The following is a 16887-nucleotide window of genomic DNA, read 5'->3' as shown; positions in this document are numbered from 1 at the left end:
CAGGAGGAATTTCACAACATGTCTGAGCAGAAGGAAACTGGATGTTTAGAAATGTGCTGACGTTCAAAGCAGCTGCACGTTTCTTATTCTCAGTAAAATGTGGAAGAGCTGCAGGAATCATGTTTAATGATTATTGATGTTATTCACTGACTGTCATCACACACAAGGGTTCTGTGTCTGTTCGTCACATTAATAAGAATATGACATATTATGGTCTGGTTTTCAGAATCAGGAAAAGCTTTATTGCCAAGTGTGATTTTTCACATATGAGGAATTTGTTTTGGTGAGGTTGGTGCAGACACATCTACTAAAAACAAACTATTAAAAAAGTAAAAAATATAACAATATAAATATATATACACAAGTCTGTGTTTTGTTGTTATTTTCCGGAAACACAGTCTGTTTTTCAGAAAGAAGTCCAAGCTGATCGTTAATGTAACACATAGAGTTGTATTTATGTCAGAGTGACAGATGAGGCAGAGGTGGAGTGTGAAGAGTGTCGGGGGGGTTCCGGGCCTTGTTGGTCAGGCTGACAGCAGACGGGAAAAAACTGTTCTTGTGGCGTGAGGTTTTGGTCCTGATGGACCGCAGCCTCCTGCCAGAGGGGAGTGGCTCAAAGAGTTTGTGTCCGGGGTGAGAGGGATCAGCCACAATCTTTTCTGCATGCCTCAGGGTCCTGGAGGCGTACAGGTCCTGAAGAGATGGGAGATTACAGCCAATCACCTTCTCTGCAGACCGAATGACACACTGCAGTCTGCCCTTGTCCTTGGCGGTGGCAGCAGCGTACCAGACGGTGATGGAGGAGGTGAGGATGGACTCGATGATGGCTGTGTAGAAGTGCACCATCGTTGTCTTTGGCAGGCTGAATTTCTTCAGCTGCCGTAGGAAGAACATCCTCTGCTGTGCTTTCCTGATGAGGGAGCTGATGTTCGGCTCCCACTTGAGGTCCTGGGAGATGATAGTTCCCAGGAAGCGGAAAGACTCCACAGTGTCAGTAGTGGAGTCACAGAGGGTGATGGGGGCGGGTGAGTCTGAGTTCTTCCTGTAGTCCACAACCATCTCCACTGTCTTTAGAGCGTGGAGCTCCAGGACCAAACACTGGGAAGGTGAGAAAATAAGTGACTGCAGGAAATGCAGTAAAATTTGCTATAAAGTATGTTTTGTACATTAGTAATTAATTTTACACATAATTTTACATTATTTTGGTAATAAATTAATTTAAGCAGCAAAAAATCTGAGGAGCCACTGGGGAGCCGAAAGAGCGGCTCTTTTATGAGAGCCGAGCCGTAAGAACCGGCTCCCTTAAAAGAGCCATAGTTTCATGAGCGTGAACGCGCCTGACTCCAGACTCGTTCTTTACATGTTTCGTCATCAGCTCTGATTGGCCGAAACGATTACAACCAGGAGGGCGGGTCCGTAACGCATGCGCAGTAGAGGAATGTGGAGGAGCGTGTTTGCGAAGTTTGAGGGGAGTTAAAGCAGGTTGAGGAAAGAGTTTAACCCAGTAACTAAGACGATTTCTCGTTTCTGCTGGAGAGTTCTTCAACGCACAGACAGACAGACCGACGGAAGGAGCGGAGGAGCTCCTACACCCAGGCGGAGACACCGAGGAGTCGCTGCATTCCAAGGCGGGCCAAGGAGCGCCACCGCCGGCATGAAGATCGAGTTCGCCCCGCTGAACATTCCGCTGCGGAGGAGACTGCAGACCGCCGCGGTGCTGCAGTGGGTCTTCTCCTTCCTGGCTTTAGGTACCATCAGCCTGTCTGTCTGATCAGCTGTCTGTCTGTCTGTCTGTCTGTCTGACTGTCTGATCAGCTGTCTGTCTGTCTGTCTGATCACTTGTCTGATCAGCTGTCTGTCTGATTACCTGTCTTTCTGATCACCTGCCTGTCTCTCAGCTCAGTGCTGTCTCGCTGCCTTCATACTGCTCGCCCTCTCTGATTGGTGGATGGTGGCCCTGCTGTACGGTGGTTGGCTGTGGTTGGACTGGGACACGCCCTCCAGCGGGGGTCGGAGGTCACAGTGGGTCAGGACCTGGAGCGTCTGGGACTACTTCAGGGACTACTTCCCTCTAACGGTGAGGTTGGTTTTATTGATCTGATCGATCAATGCTGAAACAAGCTGAGCAGGTCAATACTGACTAACAACGGTTGATTTGTGTCTGCAGCTTGTTAAAACAGTCGATCTGGATCCGAAGAGAAACTACATCTTTGGATTTCATCCACATGGTGAGAAACACACCTGTCTGTCTCTCAGGTGTGCTGGTAGCTGTGCTGACCTGTCTGTCTGTCCGTACCTGTCCGTCTCTCAGGTGTGCTGGTAGCGGGGGCGTTTGGGAACTTCTGTACGGAAGCGACAGGTTTTTCTCACCTGTTTCCTGGACTGAAGTCGCACCTGCTGATGCTGCCGTTCTGGTTCAGAGTGCCGCTCTTCAGAGACTACATCATGTGTGGAGGTACGCACCTGTCTGTCTACCTGTCTGTCTGTCTTGTCTAATGGGTTCATTTGCATTCACACGTTCAATAACATTCAAGACCGGCCAAAAGCTGTAAACAAATGGCACGTTGGTGCGTCATTGGTCAGAATTTTTACCTGGAGGCGTCGCCTCGACACGCCTCCTCTGTTTGGTTTTCTTCTTCTTCAGTGTGGAGCACCAGCAGCACGTGGTGAACGGTTTTCACCAGTGTTAGAAATACCAAAACGTCCAGTTCTAGAGAGCATCTGCAGCCAGAGGGTTCAGAACTCGAGCCCGAGTTGGTTGTGTCATCGAAAGCTAACGCTAATGTGAGAAAACACACTGAAAAATACTTTGAGGAGAAGAAGGATGAGCTACATTTCAAGCTAGCCAGTGCAGACAAGCTAGTTCTGAGCACAGACTACAGCTAGACGTCACTTCATCAGCGCTGCCTGGGAGATGCTCAGAATTAACCAGTGAGTCACGAGTTAATGCATGTTGGGCTATTGATAGCAAATTTAACAGACTCTGGCATCCCGAATAGGGTTGATTGCAAAACGAACCACTCTGGAGTTCAAGTGTAACTGCTGTGTTCACATGTGACCAGATGAACTGAACCTGGAGGGAAACTGTCCAGCTGGTCCCAACCAGCCAGGTGTGAATACACCCTGAAGCTCCTGTTGAGGTCTCTGCCAAATGTCATAACGGCAGATTCTCCATGAAGGGTGACACCGACTCTGGTCACACTGATTTAGACTGCGGATCTACTGTTTCATCAGAATTCAGGCCAAAGTGTAAAATTCCCAAAACATTTATAGAAACAAGTTTATGTCTGAAAGAGGGTTTGGACGTTTCTGCACTGAGTCTGTCTGAAGTTTCTCAACCAGCCCTTTGTACAGCTCTGAGTAAACACCATGTTACAGGTCAGAGCAGGAGGAGGCAGAAAGCTGCTCTCTGATTGGCCGTCTGAGCGGGGCCACATGGGTTCAGTTGTTCCAGAGCTGCGGAGATCGATCAGTTTCATCAGTTTATGTTAATGGGCCAATGTGTAGGATTTTAGGGGGATCTGTTGGCAGAAATGATCATAAGTGAGTAAAACTTTATTTGAAAAGCACTTTTTAAAACACGCAGTAAACACACATGAAGAAAAACTCAGTGAGACAGACCAGATCTATAAAAACTAGATCTATAAAATCTATTAACATTGGTTCTTAAAAACCGTCCAAAGAGACGAGGACGATGATTCCAGAGGGTCGGAGCTAAAACAGCGACGACATCATCACCTTCTGTGTCACAGCTGGATTTCAACATCTGTAGAAGACAACAGACGTCTGACGTCTGTGATGTTTCTCATCTGAAGAAAACAAGACCGAAGAGCTCTAAAGTCCTAAACTGATCAAAGACTCTCAGCAGAAGATTTGATATCGGAGTCAAATGAACCAATAAACTGAAAAGTTATCAGGATCAACCAAAAGAGTTTCTGCTCCGTCAGGCTTTAGGTGGAGGAAGTTCAGACACATCCATCCTTTGGTGGCAGCTCAACCATGATGGAGGAGGACGTTTGATTCAGGTTATCGTGTTTAGCGGAGAAATAGATCTGTGCATCATCAGTGAAACAGTGATATGATTGGTCCTGAGAGCAGCTGAAGAAATGACCCAGAGGAAGCAAGTCCAATGAAAACAGGACTGGTCCGAGGACCGACCCCTGAGGGACACCGCACAGCAGGAGCTGAGGAGGACACACTGGAACCGTTTTAAAGCTGAACCAGAGATGAACACAGTTATGCAGCCTATCAAATCATCAACCTATCAGGATGGATGGTGTCAAAGGATGAGGATTCACCATCGTCTGAACGTTATTGTGTGACCATCAGCCAACTTCAGGACTTGATGAGTGACAGTTTTTTCAGGCATTCTGGATAAGGAGGGTAGCTTGGAGACTGGACTGTAGTTCTCTATCTGGTCTGAGTCTAGAGAGGGTTTTCATGAAGTGTCTGAACACTGGTGATTTAAAACAGTCAGGGACAAACCAGGATGACAGACTGCAAAGATGGATTTTAGGAATTTTGTAGGAATTTTATCACACGGACTAGAGGACGGACACATGAGCTGCAGTGTTTCTGAGGATCTGCAGGGAGACAGAAGCAAACACTCAAACAGTGAAGTAGGACGGTTGAATGGTGCAGATGGTGAAGCAGACAGTGGAAACCTGGACCTCAGACCATCTATCTGCCTACAACATGAGGCGGGAACGGCAGGAGGAGGATTTACAGGCTGGTTAATGTGCTGAACAGGAAACTTGGGTTGTGTTAATTACTATTAATTAAGCCAGAAAAGTGGGCCGCTCACACATCTTCATTGTCTGTTTCAGTTTGAAAAGAAGCTCCTTCATGTGGAGGCGATGAGCTTCAGGTTTAGACTGTTTCTTCTGGGTTACTGTAGAAGGTCAAAGTGCGTCAAAGGTAACGCATTCACGGTCGAGAGTGTCGTTACCGTATGTAACGGGTGTGTTCTGTCTTCATCAGTTCATATCTGCTTAGATGCACATCTGTTAACTCTTGTATGTTCTGCGCTGTGTTCTGTTTGTACTGGATGAAAGAAGGACCCGGATGGCGACCAGCGGCTGGTTGCTCTTTAATGAAGGCGGGATGGTAGGTTTGTCTGTACACATCAACAGAAACACAAGGTTTTTTATAACACGCAGTCTCCTCCACACAGCACACAGGTCTCAAGCTCCTGTTAGCAGAATAGCATACAGAAATCCCTGTAGGCTAGCATGAGGAAACGTGTCTACCTTAAAGCTTGCAAAGAGTCGGTTTGCAACATTTACATTCAAGTGACACATTAACTGCATGTTCATGTAGCCGGTCTGGCCTGACACGCCATACTGCTATACTCTCTGCGTTGTGTTTAAATGCAAAGTGAAGGAAGGAGGTGGAACCACAGACGTCTTGCAGCCAGAAGGATTTTTTAATTCTCTCCTCAAAAGCGCATCTGTGTAAAACACAGTAATATCAGTACAGCACTTCACAAGCTCTGGTTTCTCTCATGCATACCTTAAAAGTAAGAATTTAACTTTCAAGAAAAATGACAGGATATGAATTACTTCTGCTTAAAGACTGAAGAAAAGGATATTGATTTGCATAATAATGGCTATGATTTATATGTCAACAAATCAGGATCAAATGTGATACATTTAATATAAGAGAATGAGTGAACACACAGATTTCACATCTTTTGATTTTCAAGATTACAAACCTTATGAGTTAGGAAATGACATTGATCCAGAGACCCACTTTTATCAGAATGTTAATTTGAACTGTGAGTACTATTCTGAAGAAAATTTCAGTTCTGAAACGAAAGATTTTTCGCTGATCCACTTTAACAGTAGGAGTCTTTATAGTAACTTCTTCAAAATAAAAGATTATCTTCAACAGTTTCAGCTAAAATTTAGTGTAATTGCAGTTTCAGAGACTTGGCTGAGTGATGATAAAGAACTGCAGGAAGAATTAGACGGCTAGGAAATGTTTGTGGAAAACAGGGTTAACAAAAGGGGGGGGGGTGTTGCCTTGTTTGTGAGGTCTGATCTTAAATGCAGGATTATTGGTAATATGACAACTGTTATTGACAATTTGATGGAATGTGTAACCATTGAAATTAAGGTTGAAAGATTAAGAAATGTATTAATTAGTTGCATTTATAGAACACCTGGGTCCTGCATTGATCAATTTAATAAGAAGATTTCTGAATTGTATGAAAAACATAATGGTAAGGCGATTTTGGTTTGTGGCAACTTTAACATTGATTTGTTGAAATCTAATGATCATATGAAAACTGCAGAATTTGTTAATACTATGTTCAGTTTGAGTTTCTATCCATTAATTCTGAAGCCTAGCAGAATAACTAAGGAGAGTGAGACATTGATTGACAATATTTTTGTAAATATAACTAGTGGGAAGATAAAAAGTGGACTGTTAGTGACTGATGTAAGTGATCATTTGCCAGTTTTTGTCGTGTTAGAAATGGATGATAAATCAATGTCAAAAATAGGAAGGCAGTCTTATAATTTAGTTAGAGTGAAATCGCCAGAAGCAATTATGGCTCTAAAAGCAGAACTTATGGATCATGATTGGCAGGAAGTTTATGTAGAAGACACTAATGACTCCTATAATGCATTTTTAGAAACATTTGTGACACTTTATGACCGACATTGCCCATTCAAAGAAATTGGACAAAATTCCATGAAGAGAGGGAAACCATGGCTAACAAATGGTTTGGAAAAAGCTTGTAAAAAGAAAAATAGGCTATATAGGGAATTCATGAAACATCGAACAAGTGAAAAGGAGGATGAATATAAGAAATATAAAAATAGATTGACATCTATTATAAGACAACAAAAGAAAGACTATTATGATCAGTTACTGCAAAGATATGAAAAAAACATTAAGGCGACCTGGAGTGTTCTAAATGAGTTGATCAAAAATCGTCATAATAGGGATTTTCCACCATACATTGTTAAACGTGACAATTCAGTTCTTGAAAATAAAGAGGAGACTGTTAATGAGTTCAATGATTTTTTTGTTAATGTCTGCCCAAATTTGGCAAAAGAAATTGACTGTTCGAGAGCTGAAGATATAAAGTTTGATTTTGCTTTCAGCAACTATAATTCCATGTTTCTTGGGGGGGTTTGTTCGAGTGATGTGTTAGAAGTCGTTAGAAAATTTAAGAATAAAAAATCAACTGATTGTAATAATGTTGATATGTCACTCATAAAAGAAGTAATTAATTGTGTCCTTGAACCATTTACTTATATATGCAACAAATCCTTTTTAACAGGTACTTTTCCTGATAACATGAAAATAGCAAAAGTGATCCCAATCTATAAAAATGGTGAAAAGAATATTGTATCAAATTACAGACCTGTTTCTTTGTTACCTCAATTTTCTAAAATACTTGAAAAACTATTTGTAGATAGACTCGATGCCTTTGTTGGGAAATATGAATTACTAAATGATCACCAGTACGGCTTCAGGAGCAATCGATCAACATCGTTGGCAGTGATGGAATTTGTAGAAAATATAGCAACAGCAATAGATAAAAAACAATATGCCGTGGGTGTGTTTATTGACTTACGACAAGCATTTGATACTATTGATCACTCATTACTCCTGCAGAAATGTGAACAATATGGTATAAGAGGGGTTGTACTTCATTGGTTAAAAAGTTATTTAAGTAATAGGTTTCAGTATGTGAAAATGAATAATATTGAATCACATCTGAGAAGAGTAACCTGTGGTGTCCCACAGGGTTCGGTATTGGGACCTAAGTTATTTATACTTTATTTAAATGATATCTGCACAGTCTCAAATATATTAAAATTTGTAATGTTTGCGGATGATACAAATGTATTTTGCTCAGGGGAGAACATGGAACAACTAATACAAATCATAGAAAGGGAATTGATCATGTTAAAAAAATGGCTTTATTTAAATAAGTTATCACTAAATGAAAATAAAACTAAATTTATAGTGTTTGGTGGTAGGCAGGCCAATTGTGACATAAAATTAAATTTGAATGGTATTGAAATTGAAAGAGTCAGTGAAACTAAGTTTTTGGGAGTGATTATTGATCATAAACTGTGTTGGAAGCCACACATAGAATACATTAAACGTAAATTATCTAAATCAGTGGCTGTTCTTCATAAAGTAAAGGATTTACTAAATAAGAAATGTCTGCATATATTGTACTCTTCTCTTGTGTTGCCTTATGTGTCATACTGTGTTGAAGTTTGGGGAAATGCATATAAAACAAATATGGACCCAATTAATAAACTACAGAAAAAAGCAATTAGAATAATAAATAAAGCTTGATACCGAGAATCAACTAACCAATTATTTATAGGATCTGTTACTTTAAAATTCTTTGATATTGTATATTTAAAGACATTGGAAGTGCTTTTTCGTGTGGTGAATAACAGCCTTCCTGTTTGTATTCAGACTTTTTTTAAAAGAAGAGAAGGAAACTATAATTTAAGAGGTTTGTTTATGTTTGAAACATGTAAAGTGAGGACTAATATAAAATACCGGTGTGTTTCAGTTTTGGGTGTCAAATTGTGGAATGGACTCAATGATGAATTGAAGCTATGCAGTTCTCTGTTAATGTTCAAGAAAACCTTAAAATGTAAAATAATTGATGCTTATAATGCAAGTTGATGAACTGTAACACAATTAGTTGACGAGTTGTACAAAGTAATATTGTAATTCTATTTAGTATTTTCAACACATTTTACAAAGCAAGAACACGAAAATTGCATAATCTCACCTCTCCTCAAGAGCGCATCTCGCGACTGAGGAAAGTACCGCGGATTCATGGGAAATGACGTCAGACCAGAAGATCTGGAGGAGCAGCGACTCTACTCTGAGCTCCTCCCGGGTGACAGAGCTCCTCACCCTATCTCTAAGGGAGTGCCCCGCCACCCTGCGGAGGAAACTCATTTCAGCCGCTTGTATCCGGGACCTCGTTCTTTCGGTCATGACCCAAAGTTCATGACCATAGGTGAGGGTAGGAACGTAGATTGACCGGTAAATCGAGAGCTTCGCCTTCCGGCTCAGCTCCTTCTTCACCACGACGGACCGATACAGCGACCGCATTACTGCTGCCGCTGCACCGATCCGCCTGTCAATCTCACGCTCCATTCTTACCTCACTCGTGAACAAGATCCCAAGATACTTAAACTCCTCCACTTGAGGCAGGATCTCTCCCCCAACCCGGAGGGCGCAAGCCACCTTTTTCCGGTCGAGAACCATGGCCTCGGACTTGGAGGTGCTGACTCTCATCCCAGCTGCTTCACACTCGGCTGCGAACCGTCCCAGTGCACGCTGAAGGTCCTGGCTCGATGGAGCCAACAAGACAACATCATCCGCAAAAAGCAGAGACGAAATCTGCCGGCTCCCGAACCGAACCCCCTCCGGTCCCTGGCTGCGCCTAGAAATTCTGTCCATAAAAATAATGAACAGAACCGGTGACAAAGGGCAGCCCTGGCGGAGTCCAACATGCACCGGGAACAGGTCCGACTTACTGCCGGCAATGCGGACCAAGCTCCTGCTCCGGTTGTACAGGGACTGCACAGCCCTCAACAGAGGGCCTGCAACCCCATACTCTCGGAGCACCTCCCACAGAATGACGCGAGGGACACGGTCGAATGCCTTCTCCAAGTCCACAAAACACATGTGGACTGGTTGGGCAAACTCCCATGAACCCTCAAGCACCCTGTGGAGGGTATAGAGCTGGTCCAGTGTTCCACGGCCGGGACGAAAACCGCATTGTTCCTCCTGGATCCGAGGTTCGACTATCGGCCGGATTCTCCTCTCCAGTACCCTGGAATAGACTTTCCCAGGGAGGCTGAGGAGTGTGATCCCCCGATAGTTGGAACACACCCTCCGGTCCCCCTTTTTAAACAGAGGGACCACCACCCCGGTCTGCCAGTCCAAAGGCACCGTCCCCAACTGCCATGTGATGTTGCAGAGGCGTGTCAACCAGGACAGCCCTGCAACATCTAGTGACTTGAGGTACTCAGGGCGGATCTCGTCCACCCCCGGAGCTTTGCCACCGAGGAGCTTGCAGACTACCTCAGTGACTTCAGCCCGGGTGATGGACGAATCGACCTCCAAGTCCCCAGTCTCTGCTTCCTCTGCAGAAGACATGACAGTGGGATTGAGGAGATCCTCGAAGTATTCCTTCCACCGCCCGACAATATCCCCAGTCGAGGTCAGCAGCTCCCCACCTCCACTGTAAACAGTATTAATGGAGAGCTGCTTCCCCCTCCTGAGGCGCCGAACGGTTTGCCAGAATTTCCTCGAGGCCGACCGGTAGTCCTCCTCCATGGCCTCCCCGAACTCCTCCCAGACCCGAGTTTTTGCTTCTACAACCGCCCGAGCTGCTGCCCGCTTAGCCTGCCGGTACCCGTCAGCTGCCTCAGGAGTCCTATGAGCCAACCAAGCCCGATAGGACTCCTTCTTCAGCTTGACGGCATCCCTTACTTCCGGTATCCACCACCGGGTTCGGGGATTGCCGCCACGACAGGCACCGGCAACTTTACGGCCACAGCTATGGACGGCTGCATCAACAATGGAAGTGGAGAACATGGTCCATTCAGACTCAATGTCTCCAACCTCCCTCGGAATCTGGTCGAAGCTCTCCCGGAGGTGGGATTGAAGACCTCCCTGACAGCGGGTTCCGCCAGACGTTCCCAACAGACCCTCACAATACGTTTGGGTCTGCCAAGTCTGTCCCGCTTCCTCCCCTGCCAGCGGATCCAACTCACCACCAGGTGGTGATCAGTTGACAGCTCAGCCCCTCTCTTCACCCGAGTGTCCAAGACATACCGCCGAAGGTCAGATGATACGACTACAAAGTCGATCATTGACCTCCGACCTAGGGTGTCCTGGTGCCACGTGCACTGATGGACACCCTTATGCTTGAACATGGTGTTCGTTATTGACAAACTATGACTAGCACAGAAGTCTAACAACAGAACACCACTCGGGTTCAGATCGGGGAGGCCGTTCCTCCCAATCACGCCCCTCCAGGTATCACTGTCGCTACCCACGTGGGCATTGAAGTCCCCCAGCAGAACGATGGAGTCCCCGGTTGGAGCACTTTCCAGTACCCCTCCCAAGGACTCCAAGAAGGCCGGGTACTCTGCACTGCTGTTTGGCCCATAGGCCGAAACAACAGTGAGAGACCTATCCCCGACCCGAAGGCGCAGGGAAGCGACCCTCTCGCTCAGCGGGGAGAACTCCAACACATGACGGCTGAGCTGGGGGGCTATAAGCAAGCCCACACCAGCTCGTCGCCTCTCACCGCGGGCAACTCCAGAGTAGAACAGAGTCCAGCCTCTCTCAAGGAGTTGGGTTCCAGAGCCCGAACTGTGCGTGGAGGTGAGTCCGACTATCTCTAGTCGGTACCGCTCAACCTCCCGCACTAGCTCCGGCTCCTTCCCCCCCAGCGAGGTGACATTCCATGTCCCCATAGCCAGAGTCGTTGTCCAGGGTTTGGGTCGTCGGGGCCCCCGCCCACGACTGCCACCCAAAACACAAAGCACCGGCCCCTTCTGGTCCTTCCTGCGGGTGGTGGGCCTACGGGAAGGCGGGCCCACGTCGCTCCTTCGGGCTGAGCCCAGCCGGGTCCCGTGGGCAAAGACCCGGCCACCAGGCGCTCGCCTGCGAGCCCCAACCCCAGGCCTGGCTCCAGGGTGGGGCCCCGGTGACGCCAATCCGGGCAACGTGAACGTCCTTGTTTTATTTCTATCCATAGGGGCTTTTTGAACCGCTCTTAGTCTGACCCGTCACCTAGAACCTGTTTGCCTTGGGAGACCCTACCAGGGGCATTAAGCCCCGGACAACATAGCCTCTAGGATCATTCGGGTACTCAAACTCCTCCACCACGATAAGGTGGCGGTTCAAGTTGTTGGACAATGACTCGCAATTAATACGTTACCTCCTCTTAGCTAGCCTGGCGCAAACTGAGAGATGCACCGAAATGACGGCTCAAAGCCTGCGACCTCTTAAAGTGACAGTACACGTATTTATAATTAGATCTGAACAGACACACAGGCATAAATATAAGAAATAAAACACACCTTAGCCATATAGAGAACAATATTCAGGATTTGGTGGTATTTCAACTGTACAATTAAAGATGCAATTTCAACCTGGTTACACGTAGAATGAGTGTATGTCTCCACAGGAAGCAGGTCCTCTTCCACAGAGTCTGTCATGTTTCTGCAGGACCTCAGAACGGTGTTTTTGTAGCCGCCGTCGGGGAGGTCGAGGCCGGGGCTTTCAGTCTGCAGCCTCACCACTAGATGGAAGTAAATCCCTGAATGTGACGACTGCGTGTCACAGCTTCCTGGTTGGTGTCCTGTGTTGTGTAGGTCTGGTCTCGAGCTGTAAGTCCAGCCTGTCGTACCTGGTCAGTCGTCCGGAAGGAGGTAACGTCGCCGTCATCGCGGTGGGCGGAGCCCCAGAGGCTCTGGATGCTCGACCGGGAGCTTTAACACTACAGGTGCATTTTTATTGTTTTTTATTATTAACGAAAGTGTTTGATCACACTCACTGACTGAGTGTGTGTGTGTGTGTGTGTGTGAGAGACAGACAGGCAGACAGAGAGACAGACAGACAGAGAGAGAAACAGACAGACGGATGGACGGACAGACAGAGAGACAGACAGACAGACGGACGGACGGACAGACAGACAGACAGACAGACAGTTGTTTTGTCAGCTCTTCAGTGGTGTTTCTATGTGACCCTGTTTGAAGGAGTGTTTGGACTCCACCTGAATTCTACTCTTTCTACTCATTTTGAAATAGAAAGTAAGAAGAAAAACTGCAGTGTGGCAGGTGATTCCAAACTTTTAAGTACACAGAATATACCTCATATATCCAGTATTAATAATAATAATAATAATAATGATAATATGATGATGGTTGTTTTTGACGTTTTTCTAACGGAGCGAACTCTTGACACTGTGACATCTGACAACCAAGACGACGATGATCAACCTGCTTTTAGGAGAGTGAGTCGAATGTCAGTTAGTCAGTCAGAGTGTCACATTTGAAAATAAAATAAAATTTTAATTAGAATAAGCCCTGAAACACGAGAGTAGAAGCAAATCACAGAATGTTCTTTCTTTTAACGTGGACAGAGACTGAACGTCTCACATCTGTCTCCTCCTCCAGGTCCAAAACAGGAAGGGCTTCATCAAACTGGCTCTCAAACACGGGTGGGTGGAGCCTGTGAGGGGCGTGGCTCTGAGGGGTGGAGCTCCAAACACTACACTGACTCTGTGTGTGTGTGTGTGTGTGTGTGTGTGTGTGTGTGTGTGTGTGTGTGCAGAGCTCAGCTGGTTCCCGTCTTTTCTTTTGGAGAAAACGAGCTGTTTGATCAGATGGAGAATCCTGCCGGCTCTCCTCTGAGGAGGCTGCAGGTCAGAGGGCAACACTCACCGGCTCACTTCAGTACTTCATTTGTACAAGTAATACACAGAAAAACTCACAGTGTAGTAAAGCAGTTTGGATTGAGCTGCTGAGATCTCGCCAGAGAAGAAACACCTCATACTTGACTGCTGCTAGAGACGATAATAGAAAGAAGCCACAACGTGCAGTTTGCATCAGTCTGAAGGTGAAGTCTGGGAGAGGACTGAACTGGATCCTGATGGTTTTCACTCCACAGCTGAACTGAATCTGAGAACCCTGACAGACATTCATGATTTTCCTGTCTGGTGTTTTCTGTGTGGGCTACTGAACATGTGAACGAAGGATGGAGGAGCCAATCAGATTGATGCATACGTCTGTAGATAGAAGTACACGTGAAGTATACGTACTTATGTTGGAAGTACAAAGAACACTGATATCACAGACGAGTGGTGTGTTCAGTCTGACTCCTGTAAAGAAATGATCTCAGTAAGGTTGATGGAATATGTGGCGGCCCAGACAGCGCTGCAACGTGAGGTAACAGAAACTAAACTAAAAAAAGAGTTAACAAAGGTTTGCCATCAACCGAACTACTGATTTAATTCACAGCAAGATAGTATCATCAGCGAAAAGTAACAGAAACATAGATGAAGATGGAAATTATTGATACTTGATTACGATTGACATGTTCCTGAGGTCACTCTAACATCTAACAAACAGCTTTGAACCAGTGTGGTACTGCCATCATGACCATGCCAATGACGCTCACATAGACCGCCATCGTAACAATATGTTTGCAACTGCATCATAAATCCCCAGCGAGCACCACATATGGTCCATGCAACCATGCAGAACCACCGAAAAAGACACAGTACGTTACATTAAGCTTGAAAAGAACTTACAGTAAGTGCATTCAACCATGATGAGTCAACACAAAAATATTGAGAATCTTACAAATACTAAACGTGATCTGAGGGTGCTCCATTTCGAAACACCAAGAGGAAGAGTTTTTTTTTATTTTGGGCCAATGTGCAGTCTGAAAAGGTGAGTTTTCAGTCTGAAGATGTTGAGGGTTTCTGCTGTCCTGTTGTCAGTGGGGAGCTCGTCGCAGCGTTGTGGAGCCAGGACAAGACACAGTCTGGATTTTGTTAGCGGTAGCTGCACCTTCTCATAGTGAGGGAGCAGCAGAGCGTAATGGACGGGTGTAGGTGGGCCAGAGCCATTGGTAAGGTAAGCAAGTACCATGGACTTGAATTTGGATTTGAGGAGCCACCGGTAACTAGTGCAGGTTGCAGAGGATTGGTGTAGTTTGGTGTTAGCTTTGTGTAGGTTGAAGACTGACAGAGCTGCTGCACTCTGCATGAGCTCCAGAGGTTGAATGGCACATGCAGATAGGCCAACCAAAAGAGCTGCTGCAGTCCAGGTGCAAGATGACCTGAGTCTGGACCAGATCCTGCACCACCTCCTGGGAGGGAGGGACGATAAGCTGAACAGCGACCAATCAAAATGCCCGAACAAAAACTGAGCAGCCGCTTAGAACACCATGTACCATCTTTGCGGCAGATTAGTAGTCATGAAATATTGCCCCAGCCACCACCCAGCAACATCTTAGAAGCACTTAACAGTTTTGAAGTAATAGTCAAGCAACCACCTTTGAGCACTTTTGCACTTCAGTTTATAGTCGTTTGTTCGATTTGGCTCGACTGCTCGTTTTGAACTAAATGACTGCTGATATGATGCTGAGGTGTACCAGTATGGTTTGATATCAGTGTGTTGGCCTGTATCCACAGAACCGGCTGCAAAACGTCATGGGAGTAGCGATGCCTCTGTTTCACGCCAGAGGAGTTTTCCAGTACAGCTTTGGACTGATGCCCTACAGGAAGCCCATCCACACCGTTGGTATGACTCTTACGTTATCTGATGGATGTCACTTTAATCTGTGTGTGTTTGAGGTGATATTGTGCTGTTAGTTAGCGTCTAAGATAACCCCCCCCCCCCCCCCCGTTTTCAGTGGGGAAGCCTATCTTGGTTGTCCAGACTCCCAGTCCCAGCACTGAGGACATTGAGGCTCTTCATAAAGTTTACCTGCAGAGTCTGACTGAACTGTTCGAGCAGCACAAACACAACTACGGCCTGAAGGAACACCAGCGCCTCACCTTCATATGATTTTCAACCGTCAACGTTTAAAAATCTGTCTGATTTCTCTGCTGAACAGCGCAATGCTAGCACTGCTAGCACTCCTTTCATTGTGTTTATTTGACCTAGAAATGCTAACACTGCTAGCAGAGTTCAATTTGGAATGGTAGCATTTCAAGCAGAGCTCATTCATTTGAAACATTATTACTGTTTGTAGAGCGCCATGGTTTGACTGAAGAATGCTAACACTGTGTTCAAAGTCCATTGTTCTGTCTGAGGAATGCTAACAGTGCTAGCAGGGCCTATAGATTTAAATGGGGTATGCTAAAATAGATTTCATGGTGCCTTTAAGAGTGATGTAAGGATGAGTTTTCTGTTTGACATAAATTGACATCTGATGATGATGATGATGATGGAGGAAGAACAGATGATTGACAAAGGACTGGTGTGACATCATAGTGACATCACAGAGGAGATGTGTAGTCTGACTACTTGATGATTCTGAGGACACAAATATGAAATTTTCAGATTTTCATTCATTGTTCAGTGTTTATATTATACGTACAGTTTGTTTCAGCATCAAACTGACCTGAGAACAGCCACAGTAAGTTTCCTCCTGAGCTCAGAGTCAAAGCTTCAACATGATGATGATGATGAGGATTAAATGAATTGTAAAAATAAAAAAAAACCTCCTGCACTCAGACGTTTCCATGAGCATGTAGATGAAGAGTTTTCACGGCGAAGGCCCTGATGGAGGAGATGCAGGTGATGGAGGTGATGGAGGAGATGGAGGTGATGGAGGAGGAGGCTTGCAGTGACAGGCTGACTGCAGTGAAGCTAACACACCACAAGAGGTCGCCAGACTAAACAGACAGTAACAACAGTGGTGGGAACTGAAGAACTGAACAGGATCCAAATCTGGAACTGATTCATTTTCAGGTTTTTTTCATTTGACAACTTCGTGTGGAGTCTGGAAAAGAAGCAGCGTCACCTCCAAACCTCCAAACTGACAAGATTAGAAGTAAAAACAAACTTTATTGTTCTGTGGCTTAAATAAAAATGTTTTGTTTCCTGGTGAAATACAAATCTGTCAAAGTCGTGAATCAGTGCGATCCCAAAAACATCAGATGTTCAAACGTCGTGTTTCCACGAGAACTTTTTCATCTAACGTTGATTTGGTGGAAGCTCGCATGAGCAACACGAGCTTCAATCATTCGGTATCAAACTGACTTTAAAAAACTTTATTAACGTGACGAGAAAAACACAACAGCCGTGCACGCGCCTCACTTCCTCTCGGCTCGTTCGCGCGCACATCCCGTCACTT

At 45.4% G+C, this 16887-nt stretch overlaps 1 protein-coding gene across 1 annotated transcript; it reads left to right on the top strand.

The window, feature by feature from the left end:
- Nucleotides 1-1421: 1421 nt before the first annotated feature.
- Nucleotides 1422-15593, top strand: mogat3a (monoacylglycerol O-acyltransferase 3a). Its single transcript, XM_076725350.1, has 9 exons — nt 1422-1748; nt 1899-2077; nt 2168-2228; nt 2312-2455; nt 12390-12520; nt 13194-13237; nt 13351-13441; nt 15218-15326; nt 15439-15593. The coding sequence occupies exons 1-9, from the start codon at nt 1655-1657 to the stop codon at nt 15591-15593; spliced, it is 1008 nt and encodes a 335-aa protein (XP_076581465.1). The 5' UTR covers nt 1422-1654.
- The last annotated feature ends 1294 nt before the right edge of the window (nt 15594-16887 follow it).

This window comes from Chaetodon auriga, chromosome 24, assembly GCF_051107435.1.
Source record: "Chaetodon auriga isolate fChaAug3 chromosome 24, fChaAug3.hap1, whole genome shotgun sequence".
NCBI classification, from domain to species: domain Eukaryota; kingdom Metazoa; phylum Chordata; class Actinopteri; order Chaetodontiformes; family Chaetodontidae; genus Chaetodon; species Chaetodon auriga.
Note: the sequence above shows the minus strand (reverse complement) of the source record. Positions and strands in the feature narration are given on the sequence as shown.